Here is a 23,564-nt window from a genome sequence, read left to right as displayed (position 1 = left end):
GAACTTGTTCACTCTTTGAGTGGAGTACTTTAAGTATAGTTTATAGTAAATAACAACAGGGACATATGTTAAAGTGGTTACAGATTATATTTTTATAGTCATATAATGTTTTGCTTGTGGCAACAAAAGTTGCATATGAATTTGGCACATATGTTATCTCTTTCTCGCTTTGCTCAGCCTAAAGGGCTTCACAGATGTTGGGTAAAAAAGCGCTCTTCCTCACTGGCGCTTGCGTGACTCAGTCCTAATTCTAGAGGTTTGGGACCTCCAAGGCTTCCAGTCAAATTTGCTGTCTGAAGAACTAGCAAAAAGTTTGTGCATGCTTTTGTCACACATAGATCATCATAGCGCAGATATTAAGAGTGTAGTTTATAGAGGTGTTACTGCTAAGCACCTAAGAACAGCAGTGAAATTCATTGGATGCAGTTGTATTTCATCACTGCAGTTTTGAGTGCTGCTGAGTCTGGAATATCCTGAAAATCAAATTCAGTCTGTGTCTAGACATGCATATAATATGAGAGTGTATCTTTTCAGTATTGTGGATTTCTTCCGGCAATAAATAAGCAAAATACAGCAGCATATGTTCTGCTACGTTTTACATTATTTAGGAGAAAACAGTTCTATGGGATATTTTAATCATGGAGCTAGTTAACATTTTATTTTAATTAAGTATTTTTGTCTATGATGTTACCTAATGCAAATTATTCTGTTGAGAAGACTAACCTTTTATCTCAAGCATAAATAAAAGAGCAGCATGGTACTTCTCTGTCTGCCCTTGCCTGTTACTGCAGGGTCTGTGCCCTGGCAGCAGGACTCACTGGTGTGAGAACAGTGAGGACTCCTGCGCTGCCGGCAAGGCTTGGGTGTAGTTCTGTCACACCTTTCTGTGCTCCTGTTTTTCTTTGGAAAATTCCGCTTTTAAAAAGAAAACAAAAGAAAACCTCCTAGTGATAGTTTTTGGTCTCTGGCTGTTATTTTTTAAAAGGTGCTGTTATTGATGTCTCCATACCAGATGGTGTGATCCCATGATGCCTCTTCTAAAATGTGATATATAAGCATATATCTCAATAGTTCAGTGTTCATAATATAAATCAGTCTTATGATATGTTCCAACAGATAAGGCTGGTCCGTTTATATTCCTGCTAAGGACCAAATTAATCAAGCACTATTTTGCTTAATTTTTGCTTTATATTCTTGTGTATTTTATTTGGTAGAACTTCATTTTTATCCATAAATACACTCTTGCTTTTTAATAAATTCATTTTCTTGCACAGAACCAGACACAGAAGATTATGAAGAGTTTATTTATTTCATTTTTTAAGTAGCACAGTATTTTGAAACTTGAGTCCACCAGTAGAACAGTTGGAAGACTCAAGAGATAACTTTGTTTACCATACATCTGAATTATTGTTACAGTATTCTACTAATTGGTTTAGTTAAAAAATTTTTTGTGTCATTCAGCAAATTTCTATTATTCCATATAAAGAAGTCCTTTCTGATTTTGAGCTTCTTTCTTCAGAAATTCCAGTAGCAACAAATTCCATAGTTTAATCTGCAGATAAACTTACACCTTCTGCAGGAAATGTACAAAACGAAAGATGCAGATTTGTGCTGCTAGACAGTGAAAAGGATGAGACCAAGACGTATTGTGATGACTAAATCTGCTGTATAATGAATGTTGTAAGTTTTTGTATCCTTCAAGAAAAACAAGGGCTGCAGAATAGCAAGCGTCTGACTCTTGAAACAAAGGAAGTTATTTATTAAAGTTCTGTAGGCTTAATGTCTTAAGGGTAGAGAAGTGAAAATAATCCTAGCTTCAGGAAGAGTAGAAAGTCTTCAATGCCTGAAGAAATATAACTAAAAAGAGAAACAGGGAATGGATTCCACATTGAGTGCTGTTGATCAACAGAAACCGTTGAGAGTGAAAGCATATATATTTGCTTTTTATATGTATATATATAATGCTTTAATTTTATATATACTTTTATATATATATATATATATGTAACCCCCCCCCCTCCATGCACAAGTGCGTATATATATATATATATACAGGTAGATATGTAATTACTGTCAACTTTGAGATTATCTTAAAACTCACATCAGTTGACAGCAGGCCCAATACATCTCTGTGTTTATGCCTTTCCACCCCACTCCTGCATTTCCATGGAATATAGATGTTCAGCGTATATCCTCATGCAGGAGGCAAGGAGGCTCCAGCAGTGACTGTCCCACATTTTTTGTTTCTCATCGTCTGGTTCTTTTGCATCCTACTTCTCTGTTGCCTAGAGAGAGAGACAGGGAGTGGGTATGCAACCTCACTCTAAAATGCACATGCTTACACTTAAGCTAATATGCAGCTTGCTTCAATGGCTTCCATTCTTAATGTATTTTTAATGTTTTCTGTCCTTGAAAACAAGATATTTTAATACTTCTCTGAATAGCTTTTCTATGTTGGTTTAAAAACTAGCTGTGGTTTTAGATTTTTTTTTTTTTCCTTTCAATTTCTAATCCCTCTGTTTTAAGGCAGGGATTTTTAAGCATCAGGTTTGCAGTAGTGTAGATCAATACCGGCTTGTGTTTGAAGTGAGGTAGAATATGAATGGTAAAGTTCCAGTTTGGCTGAAGGTGTAAGTCTTTCAGTGACAGTAAACAGAAGTAACTGAGGTGCTGAGGAACAAAAAAAGGTTTATTTGTGATGTATGGCAGGGTCTTGCAGGTAGGTTTAGTACATAAAGGGAGGTGCATATTTGTAATATTTGAGAGTGACATAGCTAAAATATTGCTGGGTGCAGGTGTTCTGCAGTTGGCACAGTCGGGTCGAAGCTTATGGGGTTTTCTGGTCTGCAGAGATCTTCAGTGTCCAGGTAGGTTCAGCAAATCCTACCTATTGCCTCAGCAGCAGAAATATGGTACATAAAGTAATAAATAATACAAAAAGGAGTAATAAATCATGTCCTTTTTAAAAAAAATGGGGGGGGGAAGCATGTGATATTTTACCTTTTCAAGAAATAAACACTATAAAGAAGGAATAAATGAATTATTGCTTCATGTGGTTAAATTTGTGGCTAAATGTTGGAGAGCAAATGGCTGAGGCTTCTTGTGACTTTTTATTTTAAGTGGCCCTTGAGAAAGGTATTGTGATAAGTGGAGAAGTATATGGGAAATCACCCCTTCCTTCCCTAGGTTACTTGTAGGGTTTGTGGTCAGGTATGTCTCCTTTAATGATGATAAATACCTGACCTTATATCTTTGGAATTTCTCAGCTCTTTATCAGTTCTTTATCCTTATAATATAGTAATATGATAATTTGAAAGTAACATCAGGAAGTTCTTCCCTTCTGTATAATTTCTTTATAGTTCCTAAGGCCAAATGTTTGCGCAACACAGATGCAGTATTTTCTATTGTAATATATTTTGTGGTATAAATCATTAATTCTTATCAAAATTCTAAAAAGGCAATTTGAAGCTTGGGGCTGGGGCGTTTCCTGCCATCACTGTTTTATATCACAGGGCTGAGGTGGCTGGGATGGTGAAAATCCTTTGTAAATTTTGACTGTGTAGCCTACTAAGTGGTTTATAGTTTTTTGCAGTGCTTCTAATGGCTAATGAGAATTGATTTTTTTCTAACAACAGTAATAATTTAAGCATATGGCTTTAATGAATGTTATCTCATCTTTTTTCTTAATTAAGCAGGTTGTCTTCAGTTAGCAAACACCATTATTACTGAAGAATTTGAAAGTAATAGTTTGTAGACTGTAATCCATTCCTCCCTTGCTACTATTTAAGTTACAAATTTGGATGTCCACAATACTTTTTAGGAGGATTAGAACTATGAAGGAATTTGGTAAAAGGATCTGATATGTAGTCTTGGCTAGGGAGACAGTTATTTAAATAATCCCAATACCTTTTCTCAGTGCTGTGTGCTTTCCCCTAAGATTTCTTGCTAAGAATACCAGTGGTCCTTATTTAACAGCACTAGTGGGTAATAACTCTTAAGTTTGCCTATGATTAGGAAAAAATATTTTTAAAATTGTTTATACATATCTGGCATTAGCAACAGTAGTTAGGTTTGACCTGACTTCATTCCAGTAAGAAAAAAGCCTAGCCAAATACTTAAGAAAGAAGTTTTTCCAAATGTTGGTACATGTTAAAGTCTTACTGAACTATTAAAACCTCAGGTCTTCAATCAATTCATTTTAGTCATGATATGGCCTAAAGTTGAAGTATTTTATAAAAGCTAAACAATGCCAAATGCATTTGGCTGAGATCAAAAGCCAAATCTATTTGTTCTCTTTCATCTTCAGTGTTCCATTTCCTAGGAGTGTGACCTTAGTCAAACATCTATTAAAGTTAGCTTTTGATCTTACTCCCTTTTTTAAAAAAAAAGAAAAAAAGTCAATCTTTAAAATTTTCTTCCAGAGACAATCACACTATTGTGTTTTAATGTTCCAGTAGTGTGTGAGTAAATAGGATTCTCTGATGTATGTGATAGAACAGTGGTTAAATGGGACAATCGTTTTTGTGTCAGAGACAAGAATCAAAAGGAAGCATTCTTCAGAAGCTGTTAACTGGAAAAATCCCCCCAGGTCAGTGGAAACATGTTAACTGGTCAGTGTGCTGCATTTTTTGGTCCTTTGATGAAAATGCCTTGTAATTTGATAACAGGTAGCTGTTCATTTGAAATACAATTTTCTCTTCACCAGTCAAAGCTGTCTAGTGATTAATCAGTAAAAAGGTTAATTTTCTTCTCAAGTATAAGCAGTTTAGTGGCTTTTTGAAAGAAATAAGGACTGATGGGATTGTGGATATTACATCCTTTATTTCCTGAATAGAATTATAAAGATGTTTCTTGGTCATCTGTAAGTTCCAACACATTAGGGCAGCCTAACTGTCTCACATTCACTTCTCGGCTCAAGTGAAGTGAGTAGGTCTTCCTTAAATAGGAACTGGTTCCTAAAACTATATAGAGGAATAAAATTACCATTAAGATTTATATTTAACATAGTGAACTGGTCAACTACTAATTAATCCACAGTAACTGTCCTATTAAACCTATTCTTAGCAACGTAGTGCCACTGTTAGGGACATCTCAATTAAAGGATATAGTAGATAAATACTGGAAAGATTTATTTAAAAGCAATATCTATAGAAGAATTATAATGTGTCTTTTTAATAAACTATTAAATTGACAGATGTATCTCATTAAATTTCTAATACCAGAGTTAAATGCTTACTGGAAACACACAGGAATATTACTTAGATAACTTTATAATAATGTATAATACTCAACCTGTCAATGTGGGAAGAAGCCTTAAAGTAGACTTAAACCTCTCAGCGCTAAAAAGATAGCTGCAAAGAGTACAATATTAATATTGAGAAATGGCTGAGGACTGCAGAGTATAATAATTTTTAAGGGAATGCTTGCAAGCAGTTACTTATATGATGTAGACTTCTGGAAAAGCGAGATGAATAGACACCTGCAATATTTTCCTGAATTGGCTAAAAGAAATTCAATCCATCTTGGACATCATTTATATTAAATATATTTTTATTTTTTAAAGTAAATTTAATTAATTTGAATTAAAAAAATCTGAGAATCTATTTTAAGATCTGAATGTACTTTGACTACTGAAATAGTTGCACAAAACCTAAGCTAAAAATGTTTTTTGCTATAGTTTCAGAAGAAATAAAACTGCTATACTGATGCAAACTCAGGGGTAAAACCCAGTAGAGTTTATCTGTAAAGATTTGCAAGGTCAAAGAGAATATTTGCATAATTTTAGATTACTGAGTGTTTCAATTCAGTGACTAAATTATTCCTTTCCTTTTTGAGCCTGCATTTGGCTTGGAGGCTGCAAGTTAATTCAGCTTGACCAATGAGTAGAGACACATCCTTTAAGATTTTAAAAATGGTGTAGTTCATCTTCTACATGTTATTTTTATTCACCAGCTGGAACAAGAATATAAGCTTCTAGTCAGTGTCTCAGCTTTGAAAAATGTTCTTTACCTTGCATAGCATAAAAGGGAAATAGCTATTCTGGCATAACTTCATAAACAAAGAAGATATTAACCTATTGGGACTAAATTACTTGTCTCCTGTGTTATTTGTGTAAGTAAATGTGCATGAATAAGCTTCAACAAAACTATGTGAAGGTAACTTAAAAACAGAGAGGTCAGAACAATCAGAAGTAAAATTAGTTAAAAAAAGGAAAAAGTTAAGGTACACAATCCTCTGTAATCATGTTCCATAAATTCTCTGGTTGTGTGATCAATAGTCATTAATGTATGCCCCAGGGGAAAACACAGCTCTCTGTGTTTACCTGCGGTCTAAAGATAGCTAGAAGTTAAATCTGGTTTCTTCAACCTGTGGGCTGCCTCCTCGTTTTTCCTTTGCAGTATTGGAAATTCACACATCTGTCACCTATTTGCAGAAGGTGCCCAAAGCAGCAGCTCAGCTTTGACCCGAGGAAGTGTGTGGGCAATATTCGCTGCCTGACAACGGTTGTTCTTGCCTCACAGAAATTTGCTGGAACATTGCATGAAAGCTTGTCCTTTCCCAAGTACGGCTGATCGAATTGCTGTCCAAACCCTGGTGAAATAAAAATAAACTAATCTAAAATATCTCATTTTCTTCTTGGAGAGAAGAAATACATGGCATGCGTATGCCATGACATACCACTAATGCCAACTCACCACAGAATCCTACTTAAAATAATCAATACTGGTGAAGGGGACTTTGTGGCAAGTGCTACATTCCTGATGACTGTGTGAAGCATCAGGTTATAACTGTTTGGGATGGATGTGTTTTTCCACTCCCTGAATTTAAAAAAAGAAAAAAAACCCAACCAGTTTTGTATGCCAAAAGTGTATAGAGAAAGAGATCATAATGTAACAGTAGGTAGAGTCTTCATTGGAGGAAGTAGAGACCTAGAGTCTAGTCCTTGTTCCCCCCCATGTGTTACTTTATTTTATATTGAACAATTAACAGAAAATTCATTTGGGAAAACTATGAATCAGCTATTCCAAGAAAATTTAAGTCACCTTTCTGCACTACATTCTACATCTTTTGTCAAATTGATAGTAATTGTAAATTTGGTAGATTCTACCCTAAAGCTGGAGATCTGCTTGGAGTCTGTGTCACTGATTTCCTGAATTTTTACTGAACCATTTTCCTTTCTTGCCAGAGACATTACTGCTTTACTAGTCTATCCTAATACCATCCAAAAATATTTTTCACTGTGAATAAGCTGTGGTATTTCAAGTGATCTTAGAGCACTAATATTTTACTTTCGTTCAACAGCCAGAATTGGAAAGCGATTATAGGTCTCAGAAGAATATTCCATGAATTTATGGTCTTAAGTGATGCTGCTTTCGAACTTGCATCTTTTGAGCTTGCGTTAATTAAATGCCATGTGGAGAGGAGTGCATGGTCTCCCTCTTTTCATTGCTTAAGTTATTGTGCTTCAAATAAGCATAATATTTTTGTGGGTTTTATGAACTGGCCACAAATTTCTCAGCCTTAAGTAACTAAGAGCAGTGGTAGCTGTGTTATCATAGCATTCAGTTTCTATTCTGGCAGAGGTCTTGAAAAATTGCTTATGTGGAAGAAATACCATGTAGGAGATGATTCTATGAAGTTGCTAAGCAGAGGAGCCTGGCTTAAATTTTACCGTCTGAGCTAGCACTAGTTGCCACCCCAACTGATGGTCTATTCCCAATAATTTTGGTAAGAAGAACCTAACCTTTGCAAACAATCCCACTGATTTTAAGTTGATTGCAGAGGGATTGCTGCAAAACTGGGGGATGGCAATGCCTATGAGGAAGGCAGAATTGTGTCCTTGGTTGAGTGCTTCGTCTACGCTTCCACTTAAGCTAGTTTGAGTTTGATGAATACAAATTTTTTCCCTCTTCTAGCCAGTGTGAACCATAGTGGAGAACAGTTTATTGTTCACAGTATTTCTGCTGTTCATTTGCAAGCAAAGTTTCTGTGATGCAGTTGCTGTCGAGTAAAGAGGGAGCTCACTGCTGCTGTTTGTAGCTTGGTGAGTAATAATGTGAAATTATTATTTGCTTGGTTTCAGTTCTGTGAAAACATCTGAGGAGACATTAGAGTAGTATTTCTCCCCTCTAACACTTCAGCTTCTAGGAGGCGTTAGGTAAGGGATCTGCACGGTAAGAAAGCCCATAGCGTTGGTCAGGCTGGTCCAGCTGAAGCGAACAGCGGCTAGCAGGGGTAATATTTTAGCAGTCCAGTCTCTAACAGCAGTGCTGAACTTGACAGTATCTTGAGGTTTCATCTGAAATAGTGTAGCATGATGAATTTATGGAACTTGGTATTCAGTTAAAATCCTTGTAATATACCATTTTTTAAAATGTGATCTGTGACGGCTAGGACGTAGCTGAGCCGTGCCATCTGATACAAAAAAAAAATTTGTATGGTATTTTCCAATCACAAGTAGGAAGTAGCTTGAAATCACTCACAAAGATATTGTTATTCTCTGAAGACCTTCCAGCCCAATTAATTTTACAAACTCGAGAGATTTGTGCCAATTCCAGATAAGCTTTCAGACTTTTTGGTACTTAACTGAAAGGACCTCCAAAAACTTCAGCAATTTCCCCATCGTTACTGCTTGTGGACAAGTGCTTTAAACCCACAGAAATTGATTTAATGGGAAAGGAGTAAACGTGGAGAAAAAAAATAATAACAGCTAATTCTAATTTCAGATGGCAGCACATGCACCGTGACAGACTTCTGTGATTATAGAGAAGTTACAGAATATCCATGGTGAATATGAGGGCTATTAAGTTTAAATGTATTTATAACATAGTTTTAGGTTCCCATGAATCCAAATGTGTTCTAAAATGGATGACTAAGTCCTGCAGTCGGAATCAAATGCAGCAAGCTCTGGACCCTAAGAGAAGGTGGCCATTAAGCCCTGTTAGTGCATCCAGGGCCCTGACTGTGTGTGAGCTTTCCGGGACGTTGGGCAGTCCAGGTTGTTTTGAATTTGACTCAAGTAAATATTGCCCAGTATCACTAGATGATAGTGCACAGCGCTGGCTGGGTGCCAGCGTGTGCCAATAGTCTTCTTTGTCCTTACACTGAAAGAATTACCGAAGTTAGCAAAGCATTCCTGCTCTGCAGGTTGTGAGGCCTGTGTCAAAGGTCAGTTCTCCTTTTGGGGCTGATGATAACCACCATTGTATTCTTTCCCGTGGCTTCTGAATATTTAGCACTTTGGAGTTAACATTCTTTTCCTATAAATGGAATTTATTTTATATGTTCCTCTCAGGGAGGTAATATAACATGTTTCTGGTTTAGTTTTTAATTTTTCAAGTCCTTATCTCAAAGAATTGTAATCTTTAGTCTATGACAGCATTATGAAAGCATAAGTGGATAGTTTGAGAATTTGGATGATTATGAGCATTAGTTTAACTTGTCTTATCCTTACTGAAATCTGAGTCCTAATGTGTGAAGTTGTCACTCTTTTGATGTATGAAAACACTTTTTAAGTACACCACGTAATGTAAGAGTTTTCATTTTATGTTGAAAATTTTCAATGACATGACTAAAACTGCATCAGATATGCACCGAGGAACATACAGATTATCTGTATAAGGTGATTGTGATCTCTTCAGCAATAATTCAGTGGCTGATGTGTCTGTCTTGTGTATGCTTCCATCTTCTGAAACCTGTAGATCAAAAGGGGGGTGGTCAGTCAATCAAATATACAGAAGAAGGTAAAGGTCACAGTAGTGCAGCATGCTAAAAGTATTATGCATTACAGTCTTGACAAATCATTCTCATGGCATAGATTGTAAAAAAGAGCAGAAAATGTCACAAAATTAATCAATTCTCATGAGACACATTGTTAAGAATGAAAGAAAAAAAATTAATGTAACCCTCTCAGCGCTCTTTGTAGTTCTGATTTTTCTGTTTCCCTCCAGTAAGGTAAGCTGCAATTTTGTTTGCCATAAGATACCGGCTACCTTTTTGGATATGAATTCATCTGTAAAATATGTAGCTGGGTATTGTTGTATCGGCTTGAACATAAGTGCTCATGTTAACACAAGTTTAAGCACAGATTTAGGATTAAAATTTCTGTATAGTTCAAATGGAGCTCCTTGTGTTTAGACAAGACATCTGACAGGTCTTTGGTCATTGTACCTTCATGTGGATCAAGGATATGAAGTATCTCAGGTACAGAGACTTGATGGAAGATGTTAATGTTAAAAATGTTTCCAATCTTTCAAATGGATATCGGGGAGGATAAGATTAGGCTATACAAAACATAGGTTATAACTGGGGTGAGAAGCTTAAATAATAGAGGCAGATATGGGATGAAAGCATCTGGAAAGCAAACTCTCCATGTTTTAAAGTGAACACCCAGATTTGTAAGTATCACGACTTTTGCTACTGTCTAAATGTGTGAAATGAGAGAATGACAACCTGTTACTTCTGTGAATTATTCCATGGAGTGGCAGGGACGTTTTGATGTGTAAAGGTTTTAATCTTGTTTATGCTTATGTGAACTTTTGCATGAAATCGTATTTTAGAATTAAAATAAGGTGAGCAAGCACACTGTGTTAAACAAAAATTACTAGGATTGCAAAATCAAGCTGTCAAAAATTCAGAAACATTTGTGCAACCCTAATTCTGATCCCTTGAGCATTTGACAAAGTCTTTAAATTACATTATGACATACTGGTTTTTTCTCCAGTGTAACTGTCTGGTTGATGATAGAGAATCGATTGACCTGTGGGGGAAGCAAGGTTGTGTGATGAAGAGACCTATCTGTAGGTCTGTCCCTATCTGTCTGCTGCAGAAGTGGAAGCTATGTAGGGAGTATTCAGGGACTGTGCAGAGGCAAAGAATAACGTCTCTCACGTAAAGACTGTGTGACAGTTCATTGCAGAAGCGAGCTGACTGGAGCTTCTCTGTGGAAGATTAATTTCTCACAATTCCTGACAAATATGCTTAATATTTGTATGGGGTTTTTCTCCCCCAATAAGGTTCTTTTGCCATAGTATAATTTTCTTGACATTTTAAAGTGGTGGTAATTAAAATTTTTAGGCCCCTCAAAAATTGTAACTATTGTCTGAAATGTTTTGCTAAGGATGATCTTCAGTAGTCTCTGAACTTTAACTAACTGAATGTGTTTAGCTAATTAGTCTTTATTTTTGCTTTCACAGTAGCAAGATAAATACTGTATAAATACTTTCAAATTTTCTAAAATCAGTTTTTGCTGTTGTTGGGGTGCTTTTCTGTTGCAAAACGGGAGAGAAGAGCATACTTTTAAAATACGGTTGTAATATCAGACCAACTAGCTGCAGGTATCGGAACAGATCAAAGAAACTCAACCGTTGTAATACATTTCTGGGCTATTGACTACATTTCAGCTTGGCAATGTCAAATGGATGTAGCATGGATTTCAGTCTGGGCTCCGAAGTGTCCTCCCAGGGCCTGGGGTGAATACTCACACGACTTAGCCCATGATAAAGCTTAGCACTACGGCGCTTACGCTGAAATCCCATCCTCTGCCTGCAGTGGCCAATTACTCACCAAGTTCTTTCCTTACAGTCTCTCAAATGGTTCACGTTGATGGATTATTATGACCTATCCGAAACGGTAGCTAGGATATCTTTGAACAGCCATTGAAAACATAACATGCACTAGAGCTAAAACCTTCCTACAGTTTCTACTTGAGTCAGTTTACAGAAAAGGAAGAAATCTGCAATAGTAAGACTTAAGCGTTTGGACCTGTCTCCAAACTGCTCTAACACTTTGGTCATTTTAATGTTCTTATTCAAGAATTTGGTTTCACTGTGCTTTCTGTTAGCAGCTGAGTTTTACCTACCTGTTTAGCACTAAACAAAGATGATTCATTTCAGCTACAGAGAAGCCTGTACTTTCTAATGTGAATGTTTAAATTAGTAAATTCTTGCAGGCATTCTGAAAACCTAAAGTACATTATATGTATTTATTTTTATTAATTTCCTTATTGAAGAAAATGCAAAAGAAAGCATATCGTTTTTAATCTTCCAAGGCCTAATTTATTGGATGTTTCAGAATTGTTTTCACTGTTTGCAATATGGTATCTCATATTAACATTTCATACTACCAGATGTTTCATTATTCCTGTTTTAGCACATCATACTTGACCCATAGCAGCTTTGAATGCAAATAACAAACAAGCCGATGCACAATGCTTGACTGTTAGACTGAAGTAATATGGCAAGGCTAAACTGGTTTTCATTTTTCCTTTTGAATATTATTAATTGCAATGTGTTGACTGTTAATTTAATTAAATGTTTTGTTTTAATATAAGACCATTCTTCAGTTCACTGACTCACCGTTTCATTTAATTAATTGCAAACCTCAGGATTTGATTACTCATAGTTCTCCTTTACTTAATTTACTTGTTCACAGTTTTGACAGAAAAGCTTTCAAACTAATATGAAGGAGGGGCACAGTCTAACTAATTAGGGAACTGAAAAAAATAGCTGTAGCTAGAGTACAAGATTAGCAAATACTCAGGGTCACCTTAAAATGCTCAGAGTCCTTGTATTCACCATCAAAATCCAATTGTCAGTGACTGGACATTAGTTAAACATGGGGAGGATTCACTTGCACGCCAGACACCCTAGGTACCTCAGAGCAGGAATGTAACTGAGTTTTGGTTTCTGATGTCTCCAGGAAGATATTTGCTAGTGAGTAAGTTGTGATGCTTAATCGAGGCAAGAGACACCGTCCCCTTGTCGCCTGGTGCTCGGGGGAGCGGGTGGGTTCAGCACTGCCCTATAATGGGAGACCGGCCCTGAGTGGGATACACTGCAAATGACCTTGGAGTTGTGATCTTCGGGCCATGCAGTAAAAATGCTTTTTTGTTGTTGAAATAATGCCCGAGACTTCACAGAGGAATAATCTTCAGTAGTCCTTTTGTCTGTGTAGGGGATAGTTGAGTAAACAATTAACCACTAACTTTAATAGGATGCAGGCAAAAGATGGAGAAACCTCTCTGGTTTTCACACCCTCTCAAGTACTACAGGTTCCTTGGCTTTAGGAGCAGAGGACGTGTCCAGCCCTCCCAGAAGCACCCAAGCCTCACAGTACATTCAGGCCTTTTCCATCTCAAACACCCCGCAAGCAGTGGGTCTTCCCCAGAGCGATGCGGTCTGCCGTGCTGAGTAAGCTGAGTATGGTCCTAATTTGAATCAAAAACCTTAATTAGAAAACTGCTTGGTGCTTAGGTACGTTTTAACGGTGGCTCAGAATACAATTGCAGAATTTTACTTCAGTGCAACCTGAGTGTAAAGTGTGCTGGTCTGTGTGTCCTTGAACGGTTACTTCAGGGCTAAATTCTTGTGTTGTACAGCGGAGTTATGCAGACTCGTCAAGGGGAGAGTACACAGTGTCCTGACAAAACTGAAATTACGGAATGAAGATTACTAATGGCAGTTGGTTGTTTTGCCATATGCACGATGCAGGTGTACCTGAGCGCGCACCATCACAATCTGTTGTGCAATTGTAATCAAGATTCATATAGAGGGAGCTGACCCAGAACATGGCTCCAAGATTTCTGCATTAGCGCTTATGTGTCTCTCTTAAAGATCCCTACCAGCTTTTCAAGGAGTTGCCGTCTTTCAGCCAAGGCAACTGGTGGGTGGTGGGCTACTGTTAGCAGGGCTAGCTCCAGTGGCCACGTGGTTGCTAGCAGCTTTGAAAACAAATCACTGCAACTGTGATGAGACTCGTGCTTTTTTGTTGTTGTTGTTAGTATTGTAAAGGTTGTAGGTGTTTGATAATAAAGCGGTACATAGTTTCTTTCCTGGGTGTTTAGTGATTGATCACAGCTGGCAGAAGATAACTGAAGGAAGGGAAATTTAAAGTGTAAAGGGAGGGAAAAAAATGGAAGCTTTGAAGTGTGTAATCCAGCATGTCGGTTTTCCTAGTGATCTTTTTTTTTTTTTTTTAAGGTGAAAGTAGAGGGATAAATGTATACATTGCAGCAGTTTTCAAGTACATTTTTCGAAGTGAGGTACTCTAAGTGAGATTCTGCTGCTGATAATGATTCATCCAAGAGGTTGGAAATGATTCTTCAGTTCTTTGTAGATCTTTAGATAAGTCAGTTGAAGAATAGCCCTCCTTGCCACGGCTAGCCGGAGCTGAGTCAATTATAGAAAGGAGTTTTATTAATAGTTACATTAAACAGTAGCTTCAGTAACGTTAGCTGTGGCAGTAGCGTTAATTGAAGATTATGCCAATGGGTGATTTGCTGTACGTGTTCTTCCATCATTTCAATCAGTAGCACACCCTTACTACTGAAACCATTTGCTTTAACCTCAATTTTATTAGCTTTCAGGAATGTTGAAGAATTAGTACACTGTTTTTAAAGTGCCTCATACAGTCAGATTCTGGGGCTTTTACTGCTATCACAGTTCAAGTAAGAAATTATATAGACTGGGGAATAAGTGAATGAGAGTATAAAGACTTTGCTGATACTGAGTTTAGAGATAGTATTGGCTATATCTGCTTCAAGTTTATGCCTGACTGCTCAAGCTTTTCAGGCTGTAGTGCTTTCTACATTAGGACTGTGCTTTACTCTTTAAACTTTTAATGCTGAAGTAGAGTGACTTTGGTGTGGCAGATGGCACGGCATAGATTTCTGATACAGCACTGGTTTTTGGCTGTTGTCTTGTGGCAGCTGTGTCTGGTTAGGGAGCTCAAAAATGCCTGACAATAATTACCTTTAATTTCTGCAGGCGGCATCGTGGTGATTTGGGGACTGTGTTTATTCTTTTCTGTTTGTTCCTCGGTACCCTTTTTGCCCTCATTATGCTTCCGATACAACTGTTCAGTAGAAGTTTGTTTGTTTTTGTACAGTGCCCTGGATAATTTTTAGTCTTCTCTTTTCACTGAACATTTTACTAAAGGTCTGACTTCACTTGCCATTCCCTGTTTATCTCCTTATGAATAGTTTCTTTACTCTTCTGTATATTTAAACTAAGTAAAGTTTTATGACTTATAGTATCAACAACCTGTATAAATACTGACCCAGATAAAAATATTTACTAGGATATTTGTTCATCTGTATGTATTTGGGTACATACAAATGATAACATGTTATGATAAAAAACTCCATGTTCAGACTCTATATTTTTTGTAACCTTTAAAATAAATGTGAATTCTTTGCAAATGGATTAGAAGTATAAAGTGAAAAGAGAGTAGGCTGTGAGTGGGTACAAGTTCTGAAAATGCTTTAGTGATGGTTGTACCTCAAAACTTGGAAGTGGTTGCTATAAGGAGGAAAAGTGCAGATGTGCGGGTAGGCAAGCAAACCACACAGGTGCCTGGAAATCTTGAGAACAGTAAATTCCTCAGAAGACTTGTGCTGATGTTTGTTTTTTTGAACTTCCTGAAAATAATGTGAAATTCAATCAAAGAGCAATCCCACTTCCTTTCCCTAGAAGAAAAGTGGAAAGGTTTGTAGACTATTTCATCTTCTCCAGAAAGCGTGTGAACAGTTTTATCATTTCAGATGTGTTCTCTGATGGATGGATGAAGTGTAAGTGATATCAGCCAGAGAATTTGTAAAAACAGGAGTTTAAACATCAAGATTTTATATCTGCTTGATAAAAACCCTGTAGCATTTGCAACAGAACTGTAAAGGGTGTTAGAAAAAAAATTCTTTTTAAATAAAAAGTGAATAATGGTATGGCATAGTGATCTTCTGCATGAAGTGAGGACTACATTAAATGTCCTAAGAGACAAGATTATTGATGATGTTTTCTGGACTTATCTTTATATGTCTGTATTTAGTGTATATTAATAATGAAATCAATATAGTTTTTCATGTATCAATGACAAAACAGTAAAACAAGTGCATAATTAGTGTAGGTAATATTTGTTAGATCTGGCGTCAGTGCTTTGGGAATATAGGAGTGTGTAACTGCAGTTTGGTTTTGTGAGTGTTGAGAGGCTCTTAGACAAGACGGAAGGAGGAGGACAGGCGGCCTGGAGCAAAGAGGGCTTGTGTAACTCCCATCTCGTAAGCCGTCATCTCCAGCTTGCTGATATTCATCAGGAATACCTTTGCTGAAGTTAACCAAATTGCTGTGTCCTTATGTGATAATACATGTCCCCCCTCCATGCATTTGGAGTCTATGGATTGCTTGCTTACTTAAGTCATATTAAAATAATGAGAACTTTTGTGAAGCCTGTTATAGGAGCAGCAGAGCTAATCTAAATGTCAAATTCATAGCAGCTTTTAAAAGGAAGTATTTTAATTTATGGATGTGTGGCAGTATAGGATGTGAAAATTATTAGTTCACTTTAATCAGTATGTAATCTCTCAGTAAGCAGTACTTTCCAGAAACAGCAGATTATTTAATTCTGTTTTGATGTATGATATCTTTGTGGGTTTATACAACATGCACCACCAACAAAAAAAATCATGGGTTTTTTGATAAATGCAATTCAGTGATTTTGTGGAACTATCGCATAGTCAATTACAAGATAGCTGATATGAAGCATTTAGCCTGCTTTTTAGCAAGTGACAAAAGCAAGTCATACTATACTGGGAGGAAGACAGTAAACCCATTTAATCCATAACTGAGAGTCTAAATAATAATGAAAAAATTATGGTAATGATCGTAACCTGTAGCCTGACGCTACTCCTCTTTTACTATTGGAAATTAATTGGGTTTTAGTCACTTGAAAATCTTCTACCACTAACCCCCCCTAATTCTGTAAATTTGTGCTGGTCTTAATAGTCTCTTAAAGGTGGGATCAAGTTTGTAATTACCCATATTGTAGTTTTCTAACATCTCCAATGTAGTATCTTCCAGTAGCAGTAATGTTAATCCAAACCAACAGACTTCAGAAAAAGACAAAATAATATTTAGATATATAATATAATAGTACAGCATTGATTGTTTCATGTTAATTGGCTTTGAACTGTTCAAATTAAGAAATACTGTATCTTACTAGTGTACTTGGAAATTTTGTAGCAGCTGAATAAGTCAACCTGAAAGTGATCAAAGTGACAAAATGATCAAAGTGACAGGAAGTAATATTTAAAAGTATAATCAAAAGGGATACCATTAAATAAATATTTCTTTATGCTATACATGTTAAAAAAAAAGAAAAAGAAACATGAAAGAATTAAAAAAAAATCTTTAGAATGATGTACTGAAATAACTTGACTTTAAAGTAAAGATAGTGTTCAGAATAACATTACATAACTGGACTAAGAATGTGTATTGAATTTATGTGACCTATTCTCACTGAAAGTAATTGTTTTGTTCTTAGCATTTTTCAGTGCTGTATTGTATGGTATGATATTGCATTTTCTTTCTTTATATTTTTCCAGGTCTGACAGCGGCTGCCATGGCAGAGGCTATGAAGTTACAGAAAATGAAACTTATGGCAATGAATAGCCTTCATGGAAGTGGAAGTCAAAATGGAACAGAATCAGAAAATGAAGAGCTCAATTCTAATGCAGGTAAGTAATGCTGTGCATGTGAGCTGCAGGGGAGCTCAACACCTGTTTTTGTGCATTGGAAACAAAATCAAAAATCTATCTCAGGTTCTGTGCTCTTTTATTTTGTAAGCTTTGCTCTGCCAGTGTCAAACCTAAATTACTGCACCTATTCCTCCAGTTTTCCTCCTAACAGCCATCTTCATTAATTTTTTGAAAAATATTGGCGAAGGATTGTTTTCGTTATGTTAGAATACAGACATTTTAAACTGTTCCCTAAGTATATTTGTAGTAACAAAAGACTTCTCTGTTGGCAATAATACAGTTAGTCTAGAGTTTTCCTGTAAATGATGGAAGGTTTCCAAAACATCAGGTTGTTGGAACTCATAATGAGTTCCACAGTTCACTGGAGAAAGGTAAAGTAGGCAATGCTAAATCACCAACTTTCTGGCTTTTCTGCATTTTGTTCTTTCCTCGAATGGATATTTGCAAACCACAGCTATGAAGGAGAGTCGTGATAAACATTTGTTATGGTCTACCTGGCTGGAATAACCCTGGGTAGAAGGCACTGACACTGAACACATGTTCAGTCTGTACTACTATAAGCATTAGTATAAACTTGAACTAAGCTCCTTGAGTCCCAGCTCCACAAGAATAAGTTTAAGTCAGAAATGGATCCTTCGAAGAGGATATCTTCTTTGTTTATTCTAATGTCCTTTTCAGGTGAATGGAAGAGATTTTTACTTGGATAGTGGAGAGAACCGAGAATAAGATAGATCCATTTTGTCTCAGAAAGCTGCTAGATACCTGTTACAATAAGGGCAGTTTCACTTGGACTCACTTTTTTTGACACAAACAATCCTACAATACACTCTTACCATTTTGGAAACTTATGCATCCTTTGTTTTCATTACCAATTCAAGAATGGAGGCATCGTCTAATCCCTCATTGCATTCAGATCTCCCATCGGCATTCACACGTCTCTGAAGTCACACATGCGTCTCTAAAGACGAAGCAGCTCTAACAGTTTGCTTGCTTGGATGGTGTATAGTTTATATGCATTGTACCATCAAAATGGTAATTTATTAGACCAATAAAGCAGCAGCTGGGAGGTCTTAGACTCATTTTCTAAAGGAATAACTTTGAATTCATGACAAATTATGCACAAAGCAGCCTTTCCAAAAGTGGTATTGCCTTTTGCTAATTTTGTGTACTCATCTGTATTGAAGAAATCTGGCTTCTAATTCATGCATTAAACCCTTCCCCAGCTTTCTATTATGTAGGATATGTATTTCTTATTCACCTCTCAGACCCTAATCAATTAGTGCGTATTGAATTCGGAAAAAAAGCACTGAAAAAGCATATTTAGTTTGTGTAACTCTTATGGTCTGTATATAGTTCAAAATGAATTACAGAGTTTCACTGAATGCTAAGAAATACGACTGAAGATATAATTCCTACTGAAAAGCAAGGAAGCTTCATACAGAAAAGATGTAGGGTTTGTATTTGGGTTTTTAAAAGCTGCTGTACGAAAGCTTGCTAATTTGAATGTTCATGGTTTCACGTGTTACCTGATACGGCAAAATTTGTATACTTCCTATGGGGAGAATCTACAGTACATTAATATTATTATTTTAGGTACCTCATTGACAAGTTTTATGGGGGACTATCGTACCAGCCTTTCAACAATATGTCAAGAGTATGAGTATCAAATGGAAGTTCTCTGTGGTTTAGCAGTTCAGTGAGTTCTACAACTGACTCAGTACCAATTCAAATATTTGGAAAAATTCCTACTGACTTTAGCTGAAGTTATAGTGGTGCCCAAGGATAAGGATATGGTGTCAGTTATGTAAAGATCTTTTCTCAATTCTTTCCCCTTTTCATTGCCTAATTCAGTAAAATTGCCAAGAGCAAATTTGCTGGATTGAGTGCCAATGTTGCTTGCAGACAGAGAAATAAGTCCTTAACAAAAAGAACTACTACGAATCATATTAAAAATCACAATTTCCCCTCTTTTCAGTATCTGCAATGCCAGCATTAGGATCATTTTTGTAATGCATGGCTTCTCTCTTTATTGGAGGATCATTTTTTAAAGATTTACATTAAGCAGGTACAGCAGGATGTGCCAAAAAGGAAAACCAAAATGAAGGGAATGTAAAACTTAACTATGTATTTCACTATACAAAATAACTGAGGAATTATCAAATAGTCACTATAGAAAACCATTGGAGACTGACGTGGGGCATGAAGAGATTGGCATTTTGTTTAGAAGTTGATAGACATTTTGCAACTTTGATTCACTGTGAAAAGAACACCATGATAATTCTGTGTGCATGAAACCTTTGCCAAATGTTTGTTTTGCTCTAGACTCTTATAGTTTAAATGACTATTAAAACCAAAATGGGGATGCGAAATGAGAAAGAAAATTGAATTTTGAAAATTTTTTTACTAGGAAGAGGTAAAAAGGAACAGAGCAAAGGAGTGAGAAGCCTCATAAGTGAGAAAAACATTTTATTTTAGTAGAGAGACCTACAGTTTCTTTGATTTGAGGTTGTGTTTAATAGCTTCTGTAATGGCTGCAACATGACTCTGCATCTAGATTTCAGCATGAATAACAACCTGTTCGTGTTTCATTTAGCTCCAAATGAGAAATTCTGTCTTTTATTGTTTTAGGAAATTAGTCTGTGTACTATTGCTCCTGGAACTTTATAATTAATCACTAAAGGTTATGGCTGTGGAGAGTTTGTGGGAAATAGATGTCTGAATGATTATAATTGTAGCTGTCAAATCAGAAATATAGTTATACAGAGCAGAGGACCTTTTGCTTCCTTTGATTTTTTTTTTTCTTTTTACTGTAACAAAGACTTGAAGGGTTGCAGTTTTACTTAAAACAACCATAGAGTTTGTTGTTTTTTTACCTCAGTGTTACACATTGACTTCCTTTGGTGAGCGTAAGATGCAATGCCACTAAATATTTCACATTAGGATGCGTGCCTTCCTCCTCATTCCCTAGTCTGATAGATGAGTGGAATAGTCTCTTTTGCTGTTGTTTGTTTTGAGTTAAAAATGTAATTGATCAGTATTATGTCCTGAAACTTTATTGCCAGATTTTTTTGAAGTGTGTCATAATATACAGGCCATTAGTATAATAAAAAAAGTGGTGAGGATGTCTTGTTGTATTCATTTCAGTCCCCATCTGTATCTGTTGAAGTCAGTATGAAATAATTTTTTATTTGCTTCTTTAGTAATGCCTAGAAATCACTTCTGTAGTTTCTTTCTCTGTGTGTGCACCTATGATGATGGAAATTTTCAAGAATTTCTGTATCTGAAGCCAGAATTCATGCCATCAGTTTAAAATCTGAACTCTAACTCTCAGGATCACTGACTATAATTCCTCAGATATTATATTGTCCTCTAGGAAATTACAGGGGTGGAATTGAATCTTACAAGTGTGTCTAAGGAAGTGGGGAGTAAGTGGGCCACTTCTTTTCCTGCTTCTAGTCCAGCTGGTACACTTTTGCCATCAGGTGCTACCTACCTCCTCTTTGTGATGTTACAATAATCTCGGTAATGGTGGAGTTTAGTACTGGAATATTCTAAGTAATTTATTAAAAAAAATGCTGCAAGAGACAATACTGAAACTGTGGAAAAAAAAAAAGTACCCCCCCCAAATTTGCACATATTTTTTAATTGAAGTAATACATTAGTTCACAGTGTTGTGAAGAATGTTGTTATACATTTGAACATTAATGTCCTCCTTCCACTCTCTCTGCAGAAGAGAAAGAGATTTTTTTTGCACCTTCCTACTCATCATATGAAGTGTTGAAGCAAACTTCTCAGGCAGTTGAAAATCTCATATTTAATCTTGTACTATAGGTTTTCTGGCCCCACAGTGCAGCCAATCTGAGCTAGCTGTTCCTTGTGGCTTAGTGTCTGTCTCCATCTTCTTGTAGGATCTGGGAAGGAAGGTTGAATTTAGAGAACCGTGTAGTTGGGGACATAGGTGTCTGGAAGTGGGAGAAATTAATCCCTCTGAAATCTCAACTTCCCAGTGGCCGTAAGTCTTTCATAATCCTGTTCCTCCTTTTTGGCTACTCTCTGTGAGTCCTTGGAGATGAGACGGTTTGTGGATGGCAATCAGTGCACACATCTGAGGATTGCCTTGAGTCCAGAGGGTTGCCACAGCTAAGACAAGCCATGCTGTAGAGCTGTAAGCATGACTGATAACGCCTGCCAGGAGCAACGTGGCCTTTCGTATTCCACTTTGGAGAATGAGTAACATCAAGAGTTTGAAGCGGGCAGCGGAAGCCAGGTGTGCTGGATGCGTGTGCAGATCTCTCAAAGCCCAGCCATGTAATCAATTTTGTTGTTCTATAGAAATAAAATAAACAAAACAAAACCTCTCTAGTTGCACAAAAGTGTTTATAAAGATCATCTGTTTCATCATCATGCAATACTAAAATTAGGTGAAGTGTATTCTGGAAATTAGCATATAATTGCCTAGGGAAATCTGCAACTTATTTGAAATCGGAGCTTTTTTTTTAATAGCATGGCAGCAGGTAATTTGTACAAATATGTGCTAGAACTGGAACATGAAGGATAGATTGCAAAATACAGTATTGGTGATATTACCTGAACATCCTTTAAGCTGCATAAGCAAAGAAGGATCAGTGCATAGCAATCCGTGACAGTACCTGTTTGTACAAAACCTCAGTGCAAAGAATAAAGCAGTTATTTCCTTCTGTTGGCTTTTGGAGTTAGCATGCATGATTTAATAAATGTGTTTTGCTTTCCCAAGAGAGATATCAAACAGTACTAAGTGTTTCAGTGGTATTTCCTTAGGAAGTCAAAATGTTATTCTGTATGTAGAGTCTTGTTGCTTAATTTCCAGACAAGGAGCTAAGTTAGGCAGAAAAGAAAGGAAAAACACCCTAGCTTTTGGCATATGAGGATCAGAGAAAAAGCTTTTCATAGGAAAAAAAAAAAGAAAAAAAGTGTTATCTTTTTATCCTTTTTTCCCTTCAGTACCTGCCATGCAGTTTTCTCATAAATGCAAACATCCTTCACAATCTGTTTAAAAAACCACAAATACATCACTCAGAGGAATATTTAAGGAACCATCAGGAGGGAAAAAACTCATTGGTTTAATGGAATGCTGTCAAGGAAAATCAGCATCACAAACGACACACGGGCAGAATTGATACTTTTGCACTGACATGTTAAAAGAAAATCCCATGCATTATTTAGAAAACCCAGAAATCTGTCAGCTGTATGATTGCCGAGTTAGCAGAAGCAGGAGGATGCTGCTCAAGTTGAAAAGAAACGCGTAGGCACAGATCCATATTGTAACCTTTCATGTTCTCCACCCACCATGAATACCCAGCTATTACACGGTCAGCATTTTTTAGTTTTTCTCTTTTAAAATTTTCAAGTGCTTGAAAAGTCAAAAGAGGTAGGTCTTTTATTCTAAAAAAGCAGGATGCCGAGGCTGTTATTTTATTGTAAGAGTAAAAATGACAAGACCAGAGAAGAGATTTTTTTAATCCTTTAGTGCCATGCAGACTTTATGAAGTCATTTTTCCTGTTGTTAAAGCAAGTATTTTTGTGCTATTTGAGGAGAGAGTTATTGTTTCAAAGATGATAATTTTATTTAAAGAACACAAAACATTCATGCCATTTTAAAAATATAACCAGTCAAAACTACTATTAATATTTTTAGAATCAATTGAAAAGCTAGTGAAGCATACATTTAATTTTCTTTAATTGTCCTTTTGCCAGGAGGAATATATACAGTCTTGAAGTAAGAGAGAACTTAATATGTTTTGTTTTCTGTGCTGTCTCATCCAAAAACTAGGCTTGTTTGACTCGAGCCCTCACAGATCTATTAAAACGTTTCATCCTAAAAATTGAGACATCTGTGCAATTTCTTTAGACACGTACCTGCACTGGTCGTGGCGAGTGTGAAGATACTTGCTTTTCACACTGGAAGTTGAGCGTAGCACACAGTGGCAAAATGGACCTCTCTGTTCGCTGAGGGGTGAAGTGCAGTGAGCTGCTAGTCCACCGCCATCGAACACAAACG

General features: G+C 36.5%; 1 protein-coding gene across 4 annotated transcripts in view; it reads left to right on the top strand.

Moving 5' to 3' along the window:
* The window catches only part of DACH2 (dachshund family transcription factor 2), a 314,287-nt gene that overhangs the window by 195,178 nt on the left and 95,545 nt on the right, over positions 1-23,564 (top strand). For all 4 annotated transcript variants that reach the window (XM_052813355.1, XM_052813357.1, XM_052813354.1 and 1 more), the window contains exon 3: positions 17,375-17,506. In XM_052813355.1, coding sequence (XP_052669315.1) covers positions 17,375-17,506 — 132 coding nt within the window. The remainder of the gene's footprint in view (positions 1-17,374; positions 17,507-23,564) is intronic.

Source organism: Harpia harpyja, chromosome 18 (genome assembly GCF_026419915.1).
Source record: "Harpia harpyja isolate bHarHar1 chromosome 18, bHarHar1 primary haplotype, whole genome shotgun sequence".
In the NCBI taxonomy this organism is placed as follows: Eukaryota; Metazoa; Chordata; class Aves; order Accipitriformes; family Accipitridae; genus Harpia; species Harpia harpyja.
Note: the sequence above shows the minus strand (reverse complement) of the source record. Positions and strands in the feature narration are given on the sequence as shown.